This window comes from Meleagris gallopavo, chromosome 29 (genome assembly GCF_905368555.1).
Source record: "Meleagris gallopavo chromosome 29, MGAL_WU_HG_1.1, whole genome shotgun sequence".
NCBI lineage: Eukaryota > Metazoa > Chordata > Aves > Galliformes > Phasianidae > Meleagris > Meleagris gallopavo.
This window is the reverse complement of record NC_139432.1, coordinates 2475340-2493476: the sequence shown is the minus strand read 5'-3', so window position 1 is coordinate 2493476 and position 18137 is coordinate 2475340. Positions and strand designations below refer to the sequence as shown.

At 54.5% G+C, this 18137-nt stretch overlaps 2 protein-coding genes across 3 annotated transcripts; one reads left to right on the top strand and one right to left on the bottom strand.

The window, feature by feature from the left end:
* Nucleotides 1-93: 93 nt before the first annotated feature.
* Nucleotides 94-5833, bottom strand: RNF113A (ring finger protein 113A). 2 transcript variants are annotated; one of them, XM_085211179.1, is made up of 10 exons: nucleotides 5675-5833; nucleotides 5314-5390; nucleotides 5116-5220; nucleotides 3536-3643; nucleotides 3152-3261; nucleotides 2841-2947; nucleotides 2324-2413; nucleotides 1384-1477; nucleotides 686-792; nucleotides 94-229 (listed from the first exon to the last, which is right to left on the bottom strand). In XM_085211179.1, the coding sequence occupies exons 1-10, from the start codon at nucleotides 5772-5774 to the stop codon at nucleotides 141-143; spliced, it is 987 nt and encodes a 328-aa protein (XP_085067305.1). In that variant the 5' UTR covers nucleotides 5775-5833; the 3' UTR covers nucleotides 94-140. The 2 variants fall into 2 exon arrangements, with proteins under 2 accessions (XP_085067305.1, XP_085067306.1); XM_085211180.1 differs by lacking the exons at nucleotides 94-229; nucleotides 686-792 and adding an exon at nucleotides 818-1062.
* Nucleotides 5834-6784: 951 nt separating this feature from the next.
* Nucleotides 6785-16665, top strand: LIMD2 (LIM domain containing 2). The gene is made up of 5 exons (XM_085211181.1): nucleotides 6785-7004; nucleotides 13360-13495; nucleotides 15395-15439; nucleotides 15558-15697; nucleotides 15917-16665. The coding sequence occupies exons 2-5, from the start codon at nucleotides 13454-13456 to the stop codon at nucleotides 16074-16076; spliced, it is 387 nt and encodes a 128-aa protein (XP_085067307.1). The 5' UTR covers nucleotides 6785-7004; nucleotides 13360-13453; the 3' UTR covers nucleotides 16077-16665.
* Nucleotides 16666-18137: the final 1472 nt, after the last annotated feature.

The window sequence follows — 18137 nt, the reverse complement described above, 5'->3', positions numbered from 1 at the left end:
ACTGGCACCACTCGTGCCCCCATTTTAACAACCCCTGGTTGGATGAACAGCCAATAGCTGCAGCTGCTGCCCAAAGGTGCTGTGATCAGTGCATTCTTCCCATGAAAACTTTATTTGGCTCCATACAAAACAGTGCTTTGCTAGTGTGGGTCTTCTCCATGGTCTGAGTGGTCTGACTCCTCCTCCTCTTCCTCCTCCCCTTTGTGTTTTTCCAATTTTGCCATGAGCTCTGAAAAGCAGGAAGAGGCACAATGAGACTCCAGGTCCGGGGGATGTCCAACAGCAAAGCTGGATATCCAAGACCTGCAAACACAGCTCTCCAAGAACTGAAGCACCTACCAAAAGTCACTTGCCTACACAAAAACTAAGCCAAGACCTACCACCATACACTGAGCCTAGGGCTTCAGATACTATAGTACCAGGCTCTATCAGTGGACTACTGACCTGCAAACAACTGTATCAGAAAAGCTACTGTCTGCACTCCCAGTACCCTCATCTGAAATCAGTCTCCCCAAGTTCCTCAGCTGGGCAAACACAAATGCTCCTTTTACACCTGGGGAGGCACCCAGGCCCTGATGTGGTGTCTCCAGGCACTGAGAGAAGTTCTGCCTGTGAGCTCCAACTTGCAGCCAGGCCAAACTGTGAGCATACATCAGCAGCCCTCTTTCCCACAGGTGGCCATTACCTTTTGCTGGGTTGAAGACTCCATTGGTCTGCTTGTCACACACGTAGCAGCGCTGGGATTTGCGATAGTGCTGGAGGGCACAACTCTCACAGAAGTAATGCCTACACCTGTATGGAGAAACAGATGGCAATGCCAGTCACCACATTCAACTGCTGCATCCAGGAGTTAGAAATAATTGATTACTGAGTCCTGAGGGATGCAAAAGCAAGCTGGATGCACAGCTTCCTATGCAGCATCAGCCCCGTGTTCTCTGCCGTACTCATAAAAGCTATTTCAGCATTGCTTCACTGATGCTGAATGTCTGCACGCAGCCATCAGCCAGCTCTCCCAGAGACAGCACAGGTACAAGTGCTATAGTTGACAGGCTGTGGTATTCCCTGGAGGAAGCATGGAGATAAGAGGCACCTGTCAGGACAGCCAGCAGTGTGGATGCTGCAAGGTGATGCGATCAAGCAGCGTCTATGGAAATCTAAAAGGTGCTTGGACAACAAAGGCTTGAGATCCCTACCAAGGAGATGCTTGAGATGTACTTAGGAGACTCCCAGGATAGCAGAGGCTTTCCCCACCCACCAGAAAAGCAGACAAGCATGCTCCACCCACCAGCATGTAGACAACGACAGTGTTTGCTACCACCACGAATGACTGACTGACTGACTAGAGGACTCTACCCACTACAGATGTTTGGCTCCCTCACTTACTTGGTGACCACAGGGTTCTTGAAGGAACTTCTGCAGATGAAGCATTTGAAAGGCATATCCTCCTCATCACTGCTCACCTCATAGTTTTCTTCATCTGCACAAGAGAAAGTTAACCAGACTGGAACAAAAGCAGAGGCAGCCAGGCCAGCAGATGCACAGGGCATGAAATACGGAACATGGAGAAAGTACAGCAGGTGGGATTGAATCTCTGCTGGAAACAATAGAGTTCTAGCATCTGGGTATCGTTGATGTCAGTCACATATGTAGGACTGAGATATAATTAGGTCTAATGAGCCAATGTGCTTGTTGCTCACCTCACAGGAGCACGTTTTCTCTGACACCCACTTGCTGCTATAAACAGACAGATCCTCCAGTCCCCAGTTTTTCACATTTTTTTCCAAAACAGCTGCTATTAAACTCTTAAACTCAAAGAACATCCCCTTTCCTGCAACTGCACAGGGGTTCATAAGCAACACTCAGCTGCATCCTTGGGCCACAGATATGGATTCTGAGTGAGAAATAGAGACGTGACGAGGCATGAAAGCATTCTAGCTCCTGGACATCTGTACTGCAGGAAATGGTTCTATCTATCTCCCCAGCTCCACACCGCTTGCTGCTGGGATTCATACAGTAGCAGACTGCTATATTCTGTATAGACAGAGCAAATAATCCTCTCTGGTAGCAGTCAGTTGTAATCTGAGCGCAGCAGATTTGCACAGCACTGGTAGTGGTTACTGGTGCTAAGGTAATTCCACAGCAGGGAGTTCCATAGCTTTGTGGAATGAGGAATTCTTTCCATCTAATCAACTCATTGCTTGTGCAGTTTGAGACAGCCAAGTCTGTAAGTCACATTCACTCTACAACATGAGAGAAGGCAGGACCTTGTGGCCTCGTACACCGTTAGCTCAGGGAGCAGGAGAGCAGAGGGGCTGTGCTGTACCATTGACTCCATAGCGGCCTTCATCCAGTTCCCGTTCTATCTGCCAGCCGTGTTTGTAGTCTGAGCGGTCGTGGAGGAATTTGCAGCTATCTGAAAAGCACAAACGAGGGGGGGATGAACAATCTTCCTCCATTTCCCAGCTGTTCAAAGGACACCTCATCCAGGGGCAGCCTGAGATTTGCCAGCACAAGGTGAAACCTGATTGCTTCTCCACGCACCTACATTCCAGGGCAGGACCAAGCAGGCCATACTTCCCTCTCAGGATCAGCAGGCCACAAGCATCATGCTCTGGATGCCACAGCAGGAGCTCCAGCATTCACCCACATGAGAAGTGGGATAAGGAACAGGAAATCCCACCCCCCACATAACCTCAGGTGAGGAAATACTAACTCTGCAAACAGGTGCCCGTGAATTAGTAACTGCATCTTAGTGCCACAAACTTGGGGTCATCCGTCTGGATGGATCCCTCTGCAGATCAGGTGCAGCAAGTGCTCACCTGCAGGCAATACCCACTCACCTCCAAAGCCGCAGAACCCCGTTTCTTTGTAGTCCTTGCAGATGTCTGGCTGGTAATCCCACCGCACCGTGGCCCGCAAGTGCTCTGGAGCCCGGATGGGTCCTTTTCTGAAAAGGTGGGAGAAGGCTCAGGCCAGCTGTGTCACCGCAGTGGAGAAGGGCCCTGAGGGCCCGGCCAAAACCAGACACCAGACTCATTAGGTAGGAACAAGTTGGCAAAAACAGCAACATTTCAGCCCCAGAAAAGTGTCTTTGGGGACAATGCCTGAAATTCTCTGTGGTTCCTCCCTTTCCAGGCTCGTCCCAACCTACCTGACCATTCCTGAAGAGGCATTTCCCATTGATGTGTCTTTGGGCTTCACATACTTCTGGTAGTTGTTAATACCACGGTAAATTTTATCATCTTCTTTTCCTCTCAGTTCCTAGAAAAGAAAAAAAGAAAGGCAATTAAGGGTCAGAAGAGCTTCATGTCACAAAATAGCTTTTATCTCCCCAGTACCAACCTCCCTTTCTGGCCATGCTTCCCTTAATACCAAGAAATCAATAATGCCAGGAATCTCCCCCATTTACACAGGCAACACTTTTGGCCTCTCGAATTAGCAGGGAAGAAAAGACTCAAACTCTTGGAATGCAAAAGAGTTAAGCACACACGCTCCTCCTGCACAGCATTAACTCGTGAAGATGAGGCTGACTGACCTCCTGGATTTTCTGGCTGCGCTCGAAGATGGCCTGGGCATCCTTATCCTTCTCTGTGTCCAGTTCATACACTGCTGTGGCCCCCATATCTTCTGGGCCAACAGGTTTCTGAAAAGCAAGAACAACTTGTGACAACAGTAAAAAGAAAGGCTGTACAAGAGAGAAAGCCCCTGGGCTATCTGGTGGGTCACAAGCAGTGCTGGGCATGGCCTGCTTCACCCTCCAGCAGTTTCTAACTTCTCTTAGCACCCGCCAGCATGAATCCAGCCTAGTGCTTGTGGAAGACAGGATGCTAATTACTGAATGCTCCCAGGTTTTAGCTTGCAAAGTCAGGACACACTGATCCCCACTTTACTCCTTCAAGCTTCATCTTGTTTTAGCTGGAAACCGATCTCAGGTCTCCCATGTTCAACGCTTCAATCATGAACCACCCAGCCCACACACAGGATGTTTCATCTGAACTTTTAACCCACTGAACTTATATTTGGAGGAATAAAAAGCATCAATGCAGCAATTGCTGGTACTTGCTTTTAATTCTACACCAATCTTGACGAGACTCTTACTGATGGACACAATTTCACTGGATGAAGAGGAGAGCTTGAGAAAAACCCAATGGGAAGAGCATTTTTTAGCTGTGTCCAAAACTTCAATAGTGATTTCTCTCCACTCCAACTGTTAACAAGACCCTCAGGTTTCCCCATCCCTCAATCCTAAGAAAACAGTGACCTCCCTCTAGAGCTTTTACCTTATTACTATTCACAAGAATAAAGATGGGAGTACATTCTATGTTATGTGAATACCTTATGGAGGAAGGTGCTATAAAACTGAAAATATGCCCCAATAATTGAGCAAATCTGATTACGGTGCTCCTTCTCCCGAAAACTTTGTGATGTCAGGCAAGCCCAGTCACACCTTGGGGTTTTAATTCCCACTAAGAGGGAAAGACCAACCTTAATTCATAGAATTACAGAATGACCTGGGTTGAAAAGGACCACAACGATCATCTGGATCAAACTCCCTGCTGTGTGCAGGTCACCAACCAGCAGCCCAGGCTGCCCAGAGCCACATCCAGCCTGGCCTTGAATGCCTGCAGGGATGGGGCATCCACAGCCTCCTTGGGCAACCTGTTCCAGTGCCTCACCATCCTCTGGGGGAAAAACTTCCTCCTAATATCCAACCTAAACCTCCCCTGGCTCACTTTAAAACCATTCCCCCATGTCCTATCACTATCAACCCTCTTAAACAGCTGTTCCTCCTCCTGTTCACATGCTCTATTCAAATACTGGAAGGCCACAATGAGGTCTCCCTGGAGCCTTCTCTTCTCCAAGCTAAACAAGCCCAGTTCCCTCAACTCCTCCTCACTGGAGAGGTGCTCCAGCCCTCTGAATTCCTAGTTGAACTCCTGAGGATACAGAATATCAGAATAACAAACCTAGCACAAAATGCTTGTATGTTAGGAAGGAAGGGACATACATCTACAGATCCAAACCAAGATGAGTTGACTGCACATCTGCAGAAGCAGATTACTGAGTATGGGATCAGCCAGCCCCCCTGAACCTCACCCCGTGCTCAGTCCTTACCGCCGACCTTGTTGATTTGTACGTGACTCCGATCTCCTTCGATGGATCATCCTCATCGCTGCTGCTCAGCGCATACGAGGGCCGCTCCTTCGTGCACCTCCTGGTCTGAAGGGCAAACAGACAGACAGACAGCGGCTGTAGGGATGGATGGGCCCCACACAGCCCCCCAGCCAGCGCAGCGCCCCGCGGGCTCCTCACCTTCTGGATCATGGGGTTGGGGGCCTCCCGCCGCCTCTCCTTCCGCACCACCGTGCTGCCCTCCTCACCGCTGCTCCCTGCGGGGCACAGCGCGAGACTTAAGGGGCGCCGGGGGGGCCGAACCGCGGGGCTGAGCGGGCAGTGGATCCCCGCGGCTCTGCGGGAGGATAGCGAACGGCACCCCGCCGCGGAGGCCCAGCCGCCGCATCGCCCCTCACCCACACGGCCCAGCGGCCCAGGGCCGGGCCTGGCTGAGGGGCAGTACGGCCCTGGGCGGCAGCAGGCCTTCCCTCGCCTCCTTCGGGCACCGTAATGGGCCGCCTCAGAGCATACCGCCCCCGGCAGCCCCGACGGCGCTCACCCTGCTCCTGGTCGCTGCTGGGCCGCTTCCGCCGGCCTCTACCCGCCGCCAGACCCCGTTTCTTGAAGACGAAGCTGCACACCGAGCCCTCCTCCGCCATCTTGCACCGCCGCCGGCGGACAGAGTGGTCCTAGAGCGGCTCAGCGCAGCTCAGCGCCCCCTGCTGGCCGAGAGGACTCGGGCCGCGGGGAGAGCGGCGCATCCTGAGGGCAGGGCGGAGGAGGGCGCCCCCTGCAGGCGAGGAGGGCGCAGAGAAGAGGAGCCGCTTCCCCGGCTGCCTGGGAACTCGCGCGTCGCCATAGCAACGGCTTGGGGTGCGCGTGCACCGGTGCGTGTGCGTGAGCGCACGCGCGCCCACGTGCACGCGCGTGCAGGCGTTTGCATGTGCACGAGCACTTCAGCATGCATCCGTGAGTGCGCGAGCATGCGTGTGCACATAGCTGAGCGTGCACGCGTGTGCGCTGCGTGCACGTGTGAGCACACAAGCGTCCAGGCGCACGAGCACGTCGACATGCACGCACCGTGCACTTTCACGGGAGTGCCGGCACGCACATGAGTGTCGGTGTGCACGCATGTTTGCGTGTGCGTGTGTGCGGATGCCGCTCTCCACAAGCCAGGCGCGCTGCTGCAGCCCGGCCCGGCGAATTCCCCTCTTCCATTTGCAGCGAAGCCTCTACGCTGCAGGTGCTGCTCGGCCACGCAGCGACGGCACCGATACGCCGCACCTCCCCTCCTGGTGAACGCCGCCGCCAGGCAAGGATGCGTTGCACCGGGGTCGATCGCCGCGCTCTGCGCGCGCACGCGGCCAACAGGAGCACGGGGCCGCGCTCCCGACCCTGCTCCGCTCCCCCCGCTTTGCCCGGTGCCGCCCTTCGCCCTCTTCAGGCGAAACCCCGACCCCAACAAAACCCCGACCCCAACAAAACCCCATCCACCATCGCCGCTCCGCTCGCTGAGGGGCGGCCGTGCGGAGTTTGGGGGGATCCGCAGCCCGCTGCCTTCGTGGCCCCGAGCTCAGCACCGCATCCACGGCGAACGGCGGGGGGGCTGAGAAGGGGGGGGGGCGGCGGTGCGGTTTTGGGGCCGGGGGGCCGCCGGGTGAGGGAGAGGCGGCTGCACACAAAGGAGCGGCGCTCGGAGCCGCACCGCGCAGGGAACCAATCGCCGCGGCGGCCGCGTGATAAAAGGGGCTGCGGGGCGGCGGGGGGAGCGCGCACGGAGCGCGCTTGAGCGCGGAAGGGACGGAGCTGAACAGCGACCGACGGACAAACAGACAGACAGAGCGTGGTGAGGGCTGAGCCCTTCTTCTGTTCGGCGGCGGAGCCCGGGGGTATGGTGGGTTTGGGTTTGGGTTTGTCGGGAACAATGAGGGAGGGGAACAAAGCGGGGTGGGAGGGCTCGGAGGGGGGAAGATGGGGAGAAGGCAGGGCTGCAGGTGGGGAGCCCCGAAAGCAGCGCTGCCAGCCGGGGTCATGCAGCAGGTGGGGGTTCCCCCCTCCCCCCCGAAAAATGCGTGCGTGACCCCTCAGAGAAGAACTTTTGCTTCGGGAAGCGGCTCGGTCGAGGGACTGTAGGGTGGGGGAGCACGCGGGGGATGCTGTCTGGGCGCAGGGTGCCTTTTGAGGTTGGGATTCTGTTGGGAGGGCAAGGAAGGGGAGAGGGGTCCGCACCCGGTGCTGAGTGGGGAAGGGAGTGAATAGGGTCTGGGAGTGCGGTGCTTGGGGGGGGGGAAGGGGGGTGCAGCATTTTGGGGCTCCCCAGCTGTGCTGAACTCCCTCTTTGTTGTGTGCTGCATCCCGTGCTCGGGGGTGTGGTGGGGTTGGACAGATCCATTTTCTTAAGCTGAGCAGATTGAGCAAAGATAGAAGAAAACCTGTTAGATCCCTGCTCCCTTATACCCTCCCTTCCCTCCCCCCTTAGCTGCTGCCTGCTGACTCTCCATGCTGTGTCTCCCAGCACCCATCCAGCCCTGCTTTACATCTCTCCAGCCACAGGTCTTCCATAACCCCTCAGGAGGCTGTTGCATGACTGTGAGATTTGATCCCAACATGAATGCACCCCCAGCTCTGACACAGCCCTGAGCAGCTGGGGACCCCCTCAGGGCTTCACAAAGGGAAGCAGCTCTGCTTTCACTAGAGAGAAAGGGAATGGATAAAAATATCAAACCAAAATGTTATGTTCAGCATCACCCAAAAACTACAGCTGGGATCAGCCCCAGGGCTGTAACCATTGGGTAAAGGGAAGATCTGATCCTTATAATCCCTTTGGATCCCTCAGACCAGCTAAGATACCACATAGATGATTTTTTTATTGGTTTTCCACTGGTTTCTGTTGATGGGGTGGGCATCTGTTTTGGTACACTAGAGTTGTGTGGCAGCCTGTGTCGTGCTTTAGAAATGGGGCTTTGTGCACTGAAAGCATCACACGAGGGCTCTCCCAGCTGAGCTGCTGCGTATTTAGGGCCAGGGACAACATGCCTGCAGCATTATTAATGCTGATTAAAAAATAATGGCAAGGTAACTGGTGGAGTATAGTCTGAAACAGCCTCGGTGCTGCTGCCCTCTCCCCATGGGGTCCCGCAGGAAGCAAACTCCCAGGTGAGCAGTGAGGGTCCACCTCAGCACGGGGTGTGCAGTGACTGCATGCATCTTCGTTTCCATAAGGCTCACAACAAAAGTGCTGGCTTTTTTTGGTCATCAAAAGTCCCGTAGACTTCTCATTAGGGAAGGGAGTTCCATTGGTGGTTTCCTCCTGCAGGTCTGTGAGCCTGCAAGCAGTCCCTTCAGCCCAGCTGTGAGGGGTTTTCCTTTTCCTTTTTGCCCATCCTCAGCCCATTGTCAGGCAGCTGCCATGTTCCCATGTCTGCCTTTTGCTTTCCACTAAAGTCATCTTTTTTATCTGCCATCTGGGAGTGTTGCAGAGCTTACCTAGCTATTAGCAAAGCTCTGGGATGGAAAACGTTAAATCTGGGTGAAGGGATTATTGCAATCATTAAATACAGAATATATTTCTCACTCCTCTGGTGTGCCCAAAGCCCACTCCATATGGCCAGCGAGCGGAGGGCACTGCAGGAGAATGAGCATTTGGGATTAGTGCAGAGGTGACAGAGGAAGAGTGCATCAGCACAGATGTGTGCTGCCAGGGAAGGGGTCCAAGCGGGATGCAAAGGTCTGAGCCCTCCCCTGGTGTAGCAGAAGGAACGGAGAACCTCTCCTGTAGGAACAGATTAAAGGGGTTGGCTTCTCGTGGCCAAAAATGACTGATAGGCATCCCCTCCATGAGTACTTTTGGGAGGCAAAAGTTATAGTGGGCAAACTGGGAGCAAAATTCCACAATAAGAGTAAAGGGATAAACGTGTTGGTAGGAAACTGGGAGGTGGAGTTTCTGGGTAGGACATGGGGGAAGTCTTCTAAGACTAAGGAAAAACTGAGAAGGGAATGGAAGGGGCATAACTGCTATAACTGTGCTCGTGTGTACTGCACTTAATTAGTACCATGCTGCAGAGCTTCCAAGTCTTCCTTCTTATGAAGCATTTGTGCCTAATGCCCAATCTGAACCTCCCAACCTGTTCTTGCTGCCTGCTCTATCATCTGGCACTAATGAGAGAGATTTCTCTGCCTGGAAAAGAATCTCCTCTCCCCCACCCAGCAGCTCCCTGCTACATTTGTCCACTCTCTCTGAACTCCGAACAAGATAGCTGAACCCAGGGAGCAGAGATTCCCTTCATGATGCTTAATGGATGCCATAAAACATGGCTTTAGTCCAAGGGATGGGCTACTCTGTGCTTCAGTTCCCACTGCTGGAAAACAGATGGATCCCAGTAGCATCCTCAGGGCATGGCTGGACCTGGTGCTCCCAGGGCTGAAGGTAGGAGAGCAGAATGGCTGGGCAGGGGCTTCCCCTGGCTCGTGTGGGTCCTCCATTGTTGCCCTGACAAAGGCAGCCCTGTTCCTCCCCACAACTATTCCTTGTCAGCATCCCTCAGCATTTCAGCTGCAGATTTCCTGCCCGCTGGCAGCCTTTCAAGAGACAGCACGGAACGTGGATGGAAAGTGGATAAGAGGGGAAGCTCTGCATGGTGGGGCCGAGTGGGGTCGTGGGGGCTGCATGAGTGGCCCATCTGGTTCCCTCCAGAGCCCTCTGTCCTGAATCACAGCAACAAGAACCTGGGTTGGGTCCCAAACACCAGTGTTGGCCTGGAGCCACACAAGGAGCCTGGATCTGAAGCCAGCTTAGAATCATGGAATCATTAAGGCTGGAGAAGACCACTAAGACCATCAGGTCCAACTGCCAACCCATCACCACCATGACTTGAGGTCTGCCAAGGCTGGAGCCATGACCACCCACTTGCTCTGTTGTCCCCCCACGGCTGCAGCTTGCTGCCCCTTTCCATGCCTGAGAAGCTGCAGCAGCACAGGTGGTGTTGTGTTCCTGGGCTGATGCTGGCCTATTTGGTGCCGATTTGTTTCACAGCATGGGTTGGCCATGGCAGGTGTTTGCACTAATCCTACATGTGGTCATGGGGACATCAGCAGTACCAAATTTCATGGGGGAGATGCCCGATAGCCCCTCTGAGGAGTGGAACACATGCCATGCTGCTGGGGAAAAGGCATCTGCTTGGGATGGAGAGGGAGGGGGCCTGGATCCTTCCCCCCCCCCCCCCCCACACACACACTGTGCTTGGTCTTTGGGAAAGCCTCTGGCCATGGCACAGTGATCCCAGCAGTAAACACTGACTTCACAGGGCTGCTAATGGGAACCATATGGCAGAGAGGGGCCTCTCACCCTTTGCAGTCACGCTGCTTTCCTGAGCCGGAAAACCATCATCAGTTTTCAGAGAGGCTCTCAGCCAGCAGTGGGCTGCTTGGGGGCCCAGTGAAATGAGGCTGGTAGGCAGCAAGGGCAGTGCTGCTGAACAGGAGAAGGGGAGAGTGCTGTATGTTGGAGGCAGGTCATGGTCATGGGGGAGATGCAGTCCTTCTGTGAGTTGGGGAATTTCCACAAGGGGACACTCCAGATGCTTCCCTGTCCTTATATCTGTCCCCAGGGTCAGGCAGGTGAGAGGCTGTGAGACAAATGTTTGGTGACTGAGCAGCTTCTGGGCTGAATGCTGCCTTCTTCAGCCCAAAGAGCTCCTTGGTTAGTGCCAAAAGACAGAGCTGCAGCACTCCTCCTGCTGTATTCCCATGGCAGCAAGTGCATGTGCCCTGCAGGTGACCTCCAGCCCCACTGTCCTGGGTCAAAGACAGCTTGCTGAAGTCACCAGGGAGCCCCCGGAGCCAGGCTGAAGCTGGTGGTTTGGGCACTGAATGCATCCTGCTGAATCCAATGCCACTGAGATCCAATTCTGCCACACTGCAGCCACCGGAGCTGCTGTCAGAGGCTGCTCCACCTCCTGGGCGCAAGCCCAGATCCATTGGAGGGCCATCAGATGCTCCAAGGAAGGGCAGGAAGAGCAAAAGCTGCAGCATGTGCAGAGTGAAGGGGTCCTTGTTCCATCCTGAGCTGTATGATAAGAAGTCAATACTCAGTCCTCCTCTTCCTGGGCTGTGTAGGTGGTGAAGGAGCTTAGGAACGGAGGTTTGGAGAAATCAGGGCTAGCAGCTGTGGTGCCAGCATTCACCATGGAGGCCAGGACTGAGCTTCCTTGCTTTGTCACAGACATAACATGTGGTCTTCATGAAATCAGCAAGCCATTCCAGCACTAGCAATCCTGGCATCAATGTGGCAATGTGTCTTTAAGCAAAGCCTGTGCCACGGGGGTTCCTCTGCACGCAGAAGCATGTTTACGGCTTTGGGCTCAAATCCCCCCTGTGCAGACCAATGCCTCCTTGAAACAGTGATGACAGCAGCTGGAAGCCTCTTAGAAACACTCCTGCGGTCTCTAACGTGCTCTGTTTCCCTTATCACTTCAGCACACCCTTCCCCTTTGAGATTTCTACCCCTGTCCTTGGGCAGGAAGGATGTTTACAACATCTACTCTTGTCTGGAGGGCAGCTACACCAAAGGGGCCTCTCTTGAAACAAAGACTGGGGCACGGGGCTGCAGAAGGGTATGTGCATGGAGAGTGGGTTTGGATGGAGATCATCAAGATATGGGTTGGGATAATTGTGATGGTCTTGAAGGGAATGGGATTGGGGAGCTGCTGCATGCAGGAAAAGAGGTGAAGGGGAAAAACAGAAGCAGAAGGAGCCAGGGATCGTGGGGAGGAGGGGGCTGGAGGAACAGGGGAAACTGAGGCAGCTGGGGTAGGGGAGGAAGATGGGCCGTGAGGGGAAGAGGAAGGGGTGGAGAGATGTTGGAGGGACGGGCGGGGAGAGGTGAAAAGAGGTGAGGAGATCAAGGGCTGCGCATCCGTGCTGGAGGTACATGCAGGGTATGGGCCAGAGGGGCTTTGTGGGTTCTTTGGGTTCCCCATGGGGTCTGTGCACCACGCAGACCCTGGAGGTGTGGGAGGGACGGTGCTGCACCAGGAGGTGGGGGTTGGGGAGGGGAGGGAGGCTGCGTGGCCTCCAGCATCATCCGCCTGTGTGTGCTGCATCGTCGCGAGCAGGAAATAACAGACAGACCGCAGAGAGGACGGGAAATGATTTCGGTAAAACTGGAATTGTGTTCTCAGCTGGGGCTGGGAAGTGTCTGCACCCAGGGCTGCCCAGCTCAGGTCTGGAATCCTGGCTTTGCTGCTCAGGTGGTTGAACTCTGAAAGCAGTCGCTCATTTGGGGTGTTTGGTTGCAGCAGCTCGAGCCTGATGGCAGCTGCTGGGTGTTGGGGTTTTCTGGGGTTCAAAGAATTCCCCAAATCCAAATCGTGGTTGCAAACGTCACTGGGAGATTGGATTGGCAGCACATCTCCATCATTGCAGAGCTCCTGTTTGCAGCCAGGACAGCACAGGGGGCTCAGAGGCCACGGCCGTGGCTCAGTGTCCCCACTCTGCTCCTCCTTCTGCACCAAGAGCTCAACTCCCCATCTGTTTCACATGTGCAAAACAGGACTCATCAACCCTGCCCTTTTATGGGTGTTTTGAAGGTAAAGCACAATGGGGAAAACCCCGAGGATCTGTCAGTACTTTTTTTTTTTTTTTTTTTTTGATGACTTTTTTTTTTTTCTGTGCTGCATTAAAACTGTGCTGGGAGGCATCAAATTCACCCTCACGGGTGCTCAGCCTAAAGGCAACGTGAGCTCCTGAGAAAAGACAAAGTTTCCATCACTCGCTCCATTGAGCTGTGAGCCACTTTGTTCAGCAAGGCTTCCCTGGGCTAAAATTAGGCTAAAATCTGGCATCACCCATCCTTTGGTGGCTGCACCAGTGACAGTCTGGGCTCTGGGTTTGCTGCCTCAGCAGGACAGCAGCTCTGGCTGGAGGCTGTACCTGCCTGCTGACAGCTTGCTACTGCCTGCTGAGCGCCTTCCACGCGTGGTTTGGAGGATGCTTACAGCAGCTGCCACTTTGCTTCCTGTCCCTCTCCCATCCGAGCCCAATATCTTTGTATGGGAAAGCATCAGAGCTGCATGCTATCCCCACCTGAAGTCCTAACATTGAGCCCTATGCCAGATCTGGCGTGCCTAGAAGTCTGGGATCCCCCAAGGAACCCCTGTACCCCACAAGGAAGCCAATATCACACATCAACCCTGTGGGGTTGGGGTGATGAAACCGGCCACGCTCCCACTGACATTTCCTTTCCAGGTGTTGCAAGAGGACCGCTTTCAACACCTCCCCGGAAACATCAGCCCACAGACTCCAAGCTCAGGATTAAACCCACTGAGGAGGGGACAGAACCATGTTCCAGGCCTCGGAAGCCGCCAGCACAACCCCATCTCATGTATGTCGCATCCCCTGCAGTTTGCATGAGAATTCCAGAGCCAGTTGAGTTTGTTCTCAGAGGCTGAAGGCTGTGCATAGAGGACTTGGTGTTTTAGAGGTGACTGAAGGCACAGCTGCTGCTGCTCAGACAACGGGACCTGGGGTGGGAAGGTTCCAGCAGAAGGTGCTGTTTGCTGAGCACATTGCTGAGCACGTTGTCCAGGCTCTGGTGCATCTCATCCAGCACTGCTTGCCCCGCTCGGCTCGGGTTGCTTTCTGTTTGTTTGTGTTTCCATGGCTTTCCGTGATCACAATTGCGAGCATGCGAGCTGCTTAGGATCGGGGCGATCGGAGATGGAAAAACATAAAGGCTTGAGAACATCCCCTGCTGGGACAGGATATGCCCTTCCCCGAGGGAGGATATCTCAGCCATGAAATAGATAGCGTGCCTGGTCGGAGCCAGGAGGCTGCCGAGAAGTGACGAGCAGCAGCAGAGCACTGCAGCCTTGGGAGCAGATAGGAGGCAGCAGCACTGCTCAGCATCCTCCTTAGCACTGCTCAGCTGAGCCTGGAAGGAGCCCGTTAACCCCAACCCCAGCAGAGCACCTGTGGTTGCTTTGCCAGCGCTGAGGGATGCAACTGGTTTTACACAACCTGAGCCTCCTCTCTGCCTGCGCTGCTCTGTTGACTTTGGCTTTCTCTTCAGCCTTGTGCAAAAGTGGGAGGGAGAGGAAAATCGTGTCCTCGACCTCAGGCAGTGAGAGCAGCTGGGAAATGTCTGGAGAGGCAGCTCGGTGAAGTGAGAGCTTCCTGTGTGTCTCTTAGACAAACTGTTTCCAAAAATACAAAGGAGAAATGCTGGGGAAGGACGAGGTGGGAGCTCACCCTGGGGGCAGAAATGGGGCTGTGCTGCCCAAACAGAGCTGAAGCTGCAGCAGGGGAAGGGCAGGGAGGCAGGAGGTGATGCTGTGAGGTCACTGCCCGATGGGGACCCTCTAAGGGTGCACTGAGACTTGCTCAGAGACCCCGAGGGCAGAGGTTTGGGCACCTCAGAGTCCGCATCTGCTCTTCCCACAGCTGTGGGCTCTGAGTGAAACCCAGCACGTCCTTAACTCCACTCTCCTCCATGCACACACAGTCTGCAGGGACTTGTGAAAGCTTTCAGTCTCGCTGATGGCGCAGGCGTTTCCTGTGCAGCACGAGGGCAGCCTGGCTGCTAACAGGGGAACTCAGAAACAAAACATCTGCTGAGGGGCAGCCAGCACTGCGTGCTGCATCAGAGTGAGGGGCATCCCAGATACAGCACAGGGAAACTGCCAGCCCTCCTACAGAGCCCCGAGTGTTGGATGAGCTCAATGGGATAAATGCTTGTTGGCTAGAAGGAACCACGAGCAGCATCTCATGCCAAAATAGAGCTGTTGTTAATAAAAACATCAAAACAATAAAAACAGGGCAGCATGTGCTGGTTTTCCAGTGTAGGTCACAGAGAGGGTTCTGCTGCAGCCACTCTGCAAAGACCCAAGGGATGTTGAGGCAGGGATGTTTCCTGCTGCCCCGCTCAGCTTTGCTGAGGGGCTGACATCAGCCCTGGAGCTTTGGTGGGCAGTTGAGCACAGGGAGCACCGTCTGCAGGTGGTGAGAGCTGCATGAGCCTGGGGTCTGTGCTCGTGTGCTACCTCCACTAAAAAAGCAGCCAATATGCTGTTACACCTTGTCACAGAAGCAGAGCCAAGGCATGCTGCTACATCCAAGCCTCAGTGAGCAGTGCAGAATGGCAGAGCTAGCTGCTCTGTCCCCAGGAACCCAGAGAAGCCCTGTGCTTTCCTGGTGCAGATTTCAGAGACCATCACCGGCTGCCACGTGCAGCTCAGTGCCTCACCTGCCAGTCCCTAACTCTCATTTCAATTTCTCTCCTTAGGAGGCAAAGAGCAACTCAGGAGGCAGCACAGTGCAGCGCTCCAAGGTACCGCAGCTCTCCTGCATCCTATTGCTGTGTGAGGAGGTGGGAAGGACAGGGATGGGCACAGGATCTCCAAACCCTTTTCCCTCACCTTCTCTCCCTTTGGTTTCCCCTTGCCCAGTCCTTCAGCCTGAAGGCCCAAGTGAAGGAGATGTGCACTGCCTGCCAGAAAACCGTCTATCCCATGGAGCGGCTGGTGGCGGATAAATTTGTCTTCCACAACTCCTGCTTCTGCTGCAAGCACTGCCACGCCAAGCTCAGGTGAGCAGTGCTGGGTGCTGCTGTGATCCTTACCGGCAGCTACGGGGTGTGGGGAGGCTCTTCACCCACCTGCCCATTGCAGCCCTCCTCGTGAAGGGCAGGGGAGGACCCTCCATCCCCTTTCTATTAAGGGCCATCTGCACGTTCCTTCCTTTTTCCTCCCTTCTCCCTGTGCTGCCAAGCCATTGCTGAGCCCCACTAACCCCTCTCCTTCCCCAGCCTGGGCAGCTATGCGGCACTCCATGGGGAATTCTACTGCAAGCCCCACTTCCAGCAGCTCTTCAAGAGTAAAGGCAACTACGACGAGGGCTTTGGGCGCAAGCAGCACAAGGAGCTGTGGGTGCACAAGGAAGTGGAGAGCGGGACCAAGTCGGCATGAGCAGGGCATGGCCCACCCTTCCCTGGAGCCCAGCAGACAGCACGGAGCAGTGCTGAGCCAGTGCTGACTGAGCTGATGTAAAGCAAAGGGGACCCAAGCAGTAGGGAATGGGAGGCAGCTCAGCTTTCCTTGGGGCCTCTGAGGATGTCTAGAGGGGGCCTACAGACTGTAAGGGTGGGGCAGAGGTGAGCGGGGTGCAGCCCCCAAACCCAGAGCCCTCTCTCCCTGATGAGATCAGACCAGAAGCGCTTGCCCCCTGTGAAATCCCAGCCCTGTGCACACATTCCAGTCCTGCTGCCATGGGAAAGGAGATCCGAGGGCTTTGAGAGCCCCAGCCCAGCCTGTAAGTCAGAGCAGAGCTCCCGGTACCAATCCTGCCTTGCTGGGGCTCTGAATAAGGATGGTCTTTGGTTTACATCAGCTCAGTTCAGTTGGGATTGTTCAGCCTTAAGGATGTTGCCCTGCGACTGTTTAACAGTGTCTGTCTTTTTTATATTTGCCTTCCATTGGTACGTTCTGCGCTGGAGCCGGGTGCAGCTCCATGCGTGACACCTCTTTTATTTTTGTAATACAAGGTTTCCAAGCCTTCCCTGTCTTGTCCTGTGCTTCCAGGGGCACAGGGAGGTGGGAGCAGCGGTCAGGTCTGATCCATCGCTGCACAAAGAGCCCACACAGGACTGAGGAACCATTCCTGGAGATGCGCGTGTGATGCTGGGGCTGAGACAGATGTTATCTGGGGAGCAAACCCAGGATTTCACATTGCACACCAGTGAGCTCCAAAGCTCTGAGCCACGGCTGTGACCACAATTCAGCCTCCACGCAGAGCTCAGAGACCACCCCTGCAGGGAATTCACTGCCGTGTGAATTCTGTCTGCCCTTTTGCCTACAAGCACTCTGTGGCTCATTCGCTTCCCTTCATGCCAATGCTGGGCCCAGCAGGCAGGTATGGCTGGCTCCAAGCTGGGCTGGCTTCCATCAGCCCCAGCTGCTGAGCTGTGATGTTTTGGATGGGAGAGTCCATACTTAATGAGCCTAATGAGACCTAATGCAGTGAACCCTCGTGGATCTGTTTTTAGTGATTATTAACCTCCTTCCTCCACACGCATGATCTGTAACCCTCATCTGCCCAGCAGGTCATGGCATCACAGAAGGTGACCAGATTGGCCAGGCATGATTTCCCCTTGGTCAATCCACGGTGATTCTGATAACCTTCCTCTCTTCCATTTACAAGAGATGGGTACAGGCTGTCCACCTGTGTGATCTCAGAGGGATGGGTGACCCCCAGTGTCCCTCCTGCTGGACATCACGTCTCTCGTTGTTAGTTATGAGGTTTCTTAAAGACACACGTGGGGGTATGCAGTGCACAGCAAGGACTGCACACACAGAGCTGTCAGTGCCAGCCTCACAAAGTTCTCTGCCTGCCCATCACACAAGTCTGCCGGCTCCTTACACCACAATAAAAGCCACTTCCTGCCCAGCCCTGCAAGATTCATCACAGCACAAACGATGCTGCTCTGCAAAGGGGCCCTGTGACCCCGATCAGGTTCCGGTCCCTTCCTTGGCTTAGAAAATGAAAACAGGCTCCTCGGTTTTGCTTCCTGTTTCTTGCTGGTTTCACTTCCCCATTCTCACACTGGCAGGCTGCTGCTCTGTTCTGCACAGCAGGGAAATTGTATGCAAGGAATTTTAAACTAGCCTAGATAATTTTCCATTCTGAAAGCTGGAAATTGGGATTTTGCCTGATGACAGAAGCAATCCCAGTTCTCTACTACTCTCTCTTTCCTATACCCCCTTTTCATATGGGCGCAGCAAACTCTTGTTGATGCAGCAGAAATGGAAGGAACACAAAATACCAAGAGGCACAAGGTCTTCAGAGTTTATCTGTATCATCTCTACCGCTGCTTTCTGCAGTCCTCTTTTTCTCAATTTGACCCAGACACCACAGTTTGGGAGGGGGTGGGGGGGGACACGTAAGTGAACCTGATGAGCATCAAATTCACACACAGGGAGAAACACTTCCATCACTGCTGCATCTCCCTGGATGGCTGCTGCACACAAAGC

Bases quoted from the DNA above. Each gene is read 5' to 3' on its own strand.
- RNF113A (XM_085211179.1), bottom strand. From the start codon at position 5,774: ATGGCGGAGGAGGGCTCGGTGTGCAGCTTCGTCTTCAAGAAACGGGGT. The intron at 2,414-2,840 runs GTGAGTGGGTAT...TGTGCTTTTCAG, and splicing joins GGGGTTCTGCGGCTTTGGAG to ATAGCTGCAAATTCCTCCAC. The intron at 230-685 runs GTAATGGCCACC...CCTGCTTTTCAG, and splicing joins AGTCTTCAACCCAGCAAAAG to AGCTCATGGCAAAATTGGAA.
- LIMD2 (XM_085211181.1), top strand. From the start codon at position 13,454: ATGTTCCAGGCCTCGGAAGCCGCCAGCACAACCCCATCTCAT. The intron at 15,440-15,557 runs GTACCGCAGCTC...CCCCTTGCCCAG, and splicing joins GCACAGTGCAGCGCTCCAAG to TCCTTCAGCCTGAAGGCCCA. The intron at 15,698-15,916 runs GTGAGCAGTGCT...CTCCTTCCCCAG, and splicing joins CACTGCCACGCCAAGCTCAG to CCTGGGCAGCTATGCGGCAC.